This window comes from Populus euphratica, unplaced genomic scaffold (assembly GCF_000495115.2).
Source record: "Populus euphratica unplaced genomic scaffold, PopEup_1.0 scaffold3459.1, whole genome shotgun sequence".
In the NCBI taxonomy this organism is placed as follows: Eukaryota; Viridiplantae; Streptophyta; class Magnoliopsida; order Malpighiales; family Salicaceae; genus Populus; species Populus euphratica.
Genome location: NW_011503279.1, coordinates 1 through 7,441, shown reverse-complemented (window position 1 = coordinate 7,441; position 7,441 = coordinate 1). Strand labels below are relative to the sequence as shown.

At 28.6% G+C, this 7,441-nt stretch overlaps 1 protein-coding gene across 1 annotated transcript; it reads right to left on the bottom strand.

The window, feature by feature from the left end:
* Positions 1-4,733: 4,733 nt before the first annotated feature.
* On the bottom strand, positions 4,734-6,136 carry LOC105119748 (probable receptor-like protein kinase At1g67000; the record flags this gene model as incomplete). Its single annotated transcript, XM_011017920.1, is given in 1 exon segment — positions 4,734-6,136. A coding segment is annotated over 1 exon segment (1,136 nt), but the record flags the coding sequence as incomplete, so codon positions are not given.
* Positions 6,137-7,441: the final 1,305 nt, after the last annotated feature.

Below are 7,441 nucleotides of genomic sequence, written 5' to 3'. Positions count from 1 at the left end.
ATGTTGATTAATACAAAACAAATTCTCAAATCCACAAAAACCACCACTTCTCAAATCCTAAATTTTCTCTATGTACTAATTTTAATCCAAATAATTAATTTTTGCATATATTAAATTATGGGAATTAATTTGATCATTGTACCAAGAAACTAATTAGTTCCTTCTTCATCCTTATTATCCGCTTCGAAGTATTTAAAGTAGTTTTGTGCGTGCCAATTAAGGTCATAAATGAAAACAAAATTGGGAGTTTGAAATATAAAAGAGTATTATATTACCAGAATTTTGCTATTAAATGAGTTTTAGGGTTATAAATTTTAATTGTATTATTTAAGAGTATTGTTACATTTCAAATAAATTATAATATAGCTTAAATGGAAAACTTGGTCAATGGTAAGGTAAAAGAGGTATTTATTCAAATGATGAAAAAAACTTGGTGAGGATTATCAAGAATGTTTTAATCTTTGACTTGATTAATAAAGAATACTCATAATTATTAAAAAATCTTCAAAACCTCCCTATATATTTCAGTCCAAGTCATGAGGAGACTCCTCGACAAAACCTCACTATAATTAATTTGTTTAAAGTAACCAGTAATATCTTCAGCAATTTGGAGAAGAGCATTAACAAAATCCTGACATGACTTTAGTGAAAAGAAAGCGAAAATCTTTCGGGATGTTGATTTGATGGAGTTTGCCAATCTTTTCTTGCAAGTTTCAAAGAAATATTAGAAAATCTTTGTAAGAAAACAAGTACATGATAGAATTCTGGTCTGTGGTCGGATAGGAATTTGTACAAGAAGCAAGCAAACGAAAATCTAGCATTAAAGATAACATGTAGCATATGTCAAGCTATCTTGACATCCAAGATGTTAAACCTTTGCATATGTTAATCTTGTGTAGTTGTTGTTATTTTTAAAATATTTTTTATTTTAAAATATATAAAAATAATATTTTTTATTTTTTAAAAAATTATTTATAATATACGTATATTAAAATGATATAAAAACATCAAAAAAATATTAATTAAAAAAATAAAATTTTTATAAAAATATTTTATAAATATAAAATTAAATCCTTTTTAACCATGTCCCAGCTAGCTTTCAACATCTTATCATAAAAAAACTATAAAAATTCAAACTATGTCAGCTAAAAACTAAACCTGCATAATCAAGTTAAGTTAAGGACCCACGAAAATGCATAACAAATGATAATATCTAAAATAAAATCAACTCTTGTGAATCAAGATCAAATAAATAAGGAAGCTTGGAAAAATTAAAAAACAAATTAAAAAAAACATTATAAAAAAATAAAACGGGGATGAAAAGTAGACTTCCAAATCAATCAAGTACCCTGTTGGGAATTAAATTAAAATCCAACCTTTTTTATCAATTTTCTTTAAGAAAATTGCTTCAAATAAAAAAACGAAGGAAATTCAAGCAGGGGGTGGGTAAGAAAAACAAAACACTCCCATATAGCTTATGCAAAAAAAGAAAAAAAAAAGAAATTGGCAAATATTTGGTGGACCCCTCCAGGCTACCTCTTGGATATTTCAATCACTTTGAATGAAGTAAAAACATACTATTTTCTCATTAAAAAAAAAAAGAAAAAAGAAAAAAAGCCTAGATGGCCATGAAATTGACATAGCTTTTGAAGAAAAGGACCCCCGAATATGCACGGCAATTGGCAACCAGCTTATTCCCAGTTTCTCTTAACTATAAACAAAAATATCAGCTTTTCACCGTATGAATTCACAGCGAAAGGCTCATGTTGTTTTGGGTGGGCAAGGGTGGCATTAGAGGTATATGGGTCTTTTTTATAGAACTTATTAGTAATTATGTTAAAGAAGGGTATTAATTATTAATTTCATGTGTTTTTTATAGTGTAATTACTAAATAATCCTTAATAAAAATATCTTTCATTTAGGGGCTTTTCGGGTTTTTTACTCTCTTTTTTGTGTCAATTACTTATATGTATCTAAAAAAAATAAACTTTCTACTATAAATGAAAAACCATTTTAGGTTTTTTGCTATAGTTTTTTGGTAATTCTGATGTAGGGCTAGGGTAAATTTTGTATTTTAAAATTTATAAATTAATTTTAAATTTAAAAAGTTATTGGCACTTGTTATGAGTCATGCTCGCTCACTTCAAGTGGCATGTAAGACACCCACATAATGTTGAATGTCGTTGTCTGAGGTGGTATTCAATGCACCTCACCATCCCTGTTATTATAGTGAGGCGCGTGTTAGCAAGCATCACAAGGAAGGGCACCGACAAGAACTTTTTCCCTTTCTTTCTCTTTTCCCTCTCCATGTAAATTAACATGTTGGCCATTGCAAGAAAACAAAAAAGTCTAGCTATTTGTTTGTTAAGTTAAATTTAATTTTTATTTTTTTGATTGTAATGTATTTGATCTTGAATCAATTATTGAGTTAATTTATTTTTTTAATTTTATCACTTGATAATTTATTTTTATATCAGGTTTGATCTTTATTTTTTTAATTGTAATGTATTTGGTATTGGATCATTTATAAAGTTAATTATTTTTTCAATTGCATCCCTTTACACTTTTTTTTATATTAGATTGATTCTCATTCTTTTAATTATGATATTTTTGTTTTTGAATCCTTTATTGAATTAATTTTTCTTTGAATTTCATCCCTTAACATTTTATTTTTATATCAAATATGATCTTTATTTTTTTTATTGTTATTTTTAGTTGTTCTTATCGTTTTCTTAATTAAAATTATTTTTCAATTTCATCATTAATGATTTTTTTTTTATCAAATTTAGTTCATTTTCTTTTCAAATCTATATTTTGCAAATTGTTTTTTAATTTATTTCTTCATATTTATCCTTAATTATTTTGGTTGATTTATAATTTTACATAGTTATATTATTTATTTAGTTTTTTATATTATGATTTGGCCTCATGATGTGTGTTACAAATTTTAAAGGTTAGATCGTGTCCACTTCATTTATTTTTAATTATTTCTAGAAATTTCTTTCATCATCATTGAAATAGTTGAAAATTGATTTTGTTTATTTTCTTTATGTTTTAAATTCTTTTATGAATTTTTTTTTTAATTCTTAACTTCAATTCAATAATTTTTTTATATTTAAAGTTTAATATGATATTACTCATAGGTTTTAACGATTTCACTTAATTTTATTAGTGATTTGTTTTTCAATATTTTTTTGATGAAGTTTTTTATATTTTTATTATTTTACAATTTGATTCATAACATATAATTATTATTTTTAGTTATCTTTCTATTATATCAAGTTGTGACTTTTTTTCACTTTTTAAAATATAATAATAACATTTTAGCATTTTTTTTTTTAACTATAAGGAAATTAACCCGACCATCGAAGGAACATTAGCCATCAATCTAGTTCTAATCCAAAAGAGGATGGAGTGTAAGGAAATAAGATATTTGCGCTGCTTTGTGGACCGCTGACAGGTTCAAACGAGACTTGGGGCGGAGTCATTTTCCATTAATAAGACCATCAAGCTCACCTTCTTGTGGGGTCAGCCAAAGGTTACAGACAAGATGGGAGGCATATCTACGCGTCATTAAATATGAATAATCTCAAACATAGAATTTGGTTTAGTTAAGGTTGACCCTACAAGCCCAAACGGTTCTTGTACAATTGGAAATGGCTTTTGTGATTGTGTCCTCCTAATTAGGACCTCATAAGCAATATAACTCATACGATTTAACATGAACAAAATTTACCAAACTCCCATTGAAGTTTCGAAATAAAATTTTGCAATCATTCTTGTTGTGATAACAATTAGAATGAATTTTTATGTTTGAGTTACATAATCAGTTAATTTCTTTCATTTAAAAAATTCAATATTGAATTTTTATTGTTCGTAATTTAGTTTTTTAATTGATTTTTTAAAAAAAAATGTCTTTCATTTCTAATCAAACTTTCCCAACACCTATAATTTTAGAAAAAATGTTTCTTAAAACAAATAAAAAGGTAATCCAGAGATTTAATAAAAAAACTAGAAGGACTAGCTTGCAGAATTGTAAGCGATCGAGGGACTAAACTATTGCTTAATAATTTTCCTTCGGTAAATGGGTTAATGGGATTGTAATCGGTCATTAATACCATTGGAAAGTTAATTTTGAGTTCCGAACAAGAACAAAGCCCTCTTCTTAATTATCAACCCTAATTACCCAAAATTCCCACACAAATAACCTTATGCTACATTGGGTTCGGTCTAGCCCACTACTGTTCTCCAAGATATCGTCACTTTCATAGGATTTACTATTTATAGAGTTTTTAAATTTTTTTTATAATTTAAAAGCTATATTTTTTTTATTTTCTAAGAGAAGAATATAGTATAGAAAAAAAAATTAGTATTTTAAGATATAACAATCATCATCTTCTAAAAAAGTTTAAGAGATTTCTCTTTAGTAGTTTATAGGTGGAATACTTTAATAATTCATGGTTTATGCTAACTTAATCTTAAAACAAGTATTAAAAAATAAAAATAATATATGATTTTCAAGTATTTTTTTTATAAATCCTCAAATAACTCTAAATTTATTTATCAAAATTCTTGAAAATCCTAAAAATTTTTAAATTTATCATTTCTAGAAATCTAACATTTACAACATAGATTGTACTGTGAAAATTCTATTGAAAAGGACATCCTGATTAATAAAAAAGGCAGTACTGAAATTCAGAGCATAAATTTTTAGATGTATGCATGTTGGCAAATAAGAAAATTTAGAAAACTATTTGATATCAATACACTTAAAGCAACAATAGAATTCTTGACTTGGTATTTAGTCCCATGTCTAGCTCTATCAAGCATATAGCTAAGCGATTTTAGACATTACTCATGTGGCTGTAAATTTGTCCATAAAATATATAATTAAAGCAGAGTCTATTCTTATTTTTGTGGATAGATCACAGAATCACATAAAGCTACTTTGTTAATTCATGAGACACAGACCATTCTTTTCATACTATAGTGATACAATTTTATGTTAATGATGTTGTTGTTGTTGAATATGGAATTAACCTTGGAGGAGAAGACAGGAAAGGCCTTGGTGGAATCTTTAATGCTCCAATAGGTCCTTCCAACATTTCTAACACTTTACTCATGGATGGTCTATTAGCTGGATTTGTCTAGATGCACCACAAGCCAACTATTATTATTTTCCTCACACTGTCAGCTTGTTTTGAAGTAGGCACCCCATTAATTTCTGAAGTAGGCTCCCCATTAATTCTAGATTCATCATCTACCTCAAGATGCTTATAAATCCATTGTGGAAAATATTTTTCGCTACAAGAAGTGATTTTAGCTTCATGATTCTTTTTGCCTCCAACCATTTCCAGAACCATCATTCCATAACTATAAACATCGGACTTGTATGAAACTTGCCCAAAATTTCTACTAAACATTTTTGGTGCTATATATCCAATGGTTCCTCTTGCCACCATTAACGATACGTTGCTCTCCCTCCTAGGACATGATTTTGCGAGTCCAAAATCAGATATCTTAGGGGGAAAATCTGTGTCGAGAAGAATGTTATGAGGTTTGATGTCAAAATGCACAATCCTTGTATTGCACCCTCGATGCAAATACTCAAGCCCTCGAGCAACGCCGATTACAATTTGGTACAATTTTTCCCATCCTAGTTGTTGACTGGCTTGAAAGGCATTTTCATGATTTATGAACTTCTCTAAGGATCCATTAGGCATGAAGTCGAAGATAAGAACTCTTTTGTCATGTTGCAAACAAAATCCTAAGAGAGTGACAATATTAACATGGGAAGTTCTACTAATACTTGCTACCTCATTTATGTATTCTTCCCCATTCCCATTTGAAGCTGCCAGGACCTTCACTGCCACTAAATGGCCATCTGTTAGCCTTCCTTTGTATACAGTTCCATAACCTCCTTGACCAAGTTTTTCTTTGAAAAAATTGGTCATTTTCTTGACATCTGAAAAACTGTATCTTTTCAGAGGTAAAGGCACATGATTTTTTATCAAATCCTCAAGATCTTGATCATCTTTCTTCTCTAAAAAAATCGGTAGAGCAATTGATGAGGCCTTCCTTCTAGAATAAAGAATGATACAGATGATTAAAATTCCTGCTGATCCAGAGGCAACACCTGTCAATTGAGGAAAGGGATGGATTACTAGCAGAGGTGATGTTATCACAATATACAAACAACAGCAAAAGCAGTAAAATGATATTTTAATTAAAATTGTTAATTTTAGAGGTAAAGGTGAACTTTCAACATATAAACTAAGAACTAAGGTAAAGAATTAATGGTAGACCAAGCACAAGCACTGCAAAATGATACTTATTTAAACATGTTTTTTCTAGCCTAACCTGTCTGACAAAGTAGAGATAAACAACACGGGGACATTAAATAAAGAAATTTTAAGTTAGAAACTGATCCCACTCATTATCATGATTTGAAGGCTTCACAGATCAACTGATGAGCATTCTGAATGCTAGTTTCGTTAACAAGATATTGAAGTGGAAAGATGCCAATAGTGACCAAGGAAACAAATTAGAAATATGTTAAGGGATTATCTTACCGATAACAGTAATTCATCGCCTGTCTTTCAGATTATGACCTGGAGAACAAATAATGAGTGATGCATCAGTGCAAGATGAGGACAGTTTGCCTTCAGAAGCAACTCTAAACAAAAAATAGTTGTTCTTGGTTTGAAGACCCTCCACAGCAATCACCACTTCTCAAATCCTAAATTTTCTCTATGTACTAATTTTAATCCAAATAATTCATTTTTGTATATATTAAATTATGGGGGTAAATTTGATAATTGTACCAAGAAACTAATTAGTTCCTTTCTCTTTCATTCTTGTTATCAGCTTTGAAGTATTTAATGTAGTTTTGTGCTTGCCAATTAGGGTCATAAATGAAAACGAAATTGGAAGTTTGAAATATGAAAGAGTACTATATTACCAGAATTGTGCTATTAAGGAAGTTTTAGGGATATAAATTGTAATTGTATTATTTAAGAGTGTTATTACATTTCAAACAAATTATAATAGAAAGTAAATGACAAACTTGGTCAATGATAAGGTACTTTTGAAGAAGATATTTATTGAAATGATAAAAAAAAAACTTGATGAGGATGATCGAGAAGATTTTAATTTTGACTTGATTAATAAAAAATACAACACTTTGCAGACTAATTCATGAGGAGACTATTAAAGAAATAAAGAATACAATACTCAAGATTATTAAGAAATCTTCAAAACCTCACCATATTTTGCACTTCAATTCATGAGGAGACTCCTCAACAAAACCTCACTATAATTATAGTTTGTTCAAAGCCACTGCCAATATCTGAAGAGGAGCATTAACAAAATATTGGCATGGCTTCAATGAAAAGAAAGGGACAATCTCTTGGGATGTTGATTTGATAGAATTTGTCAATAT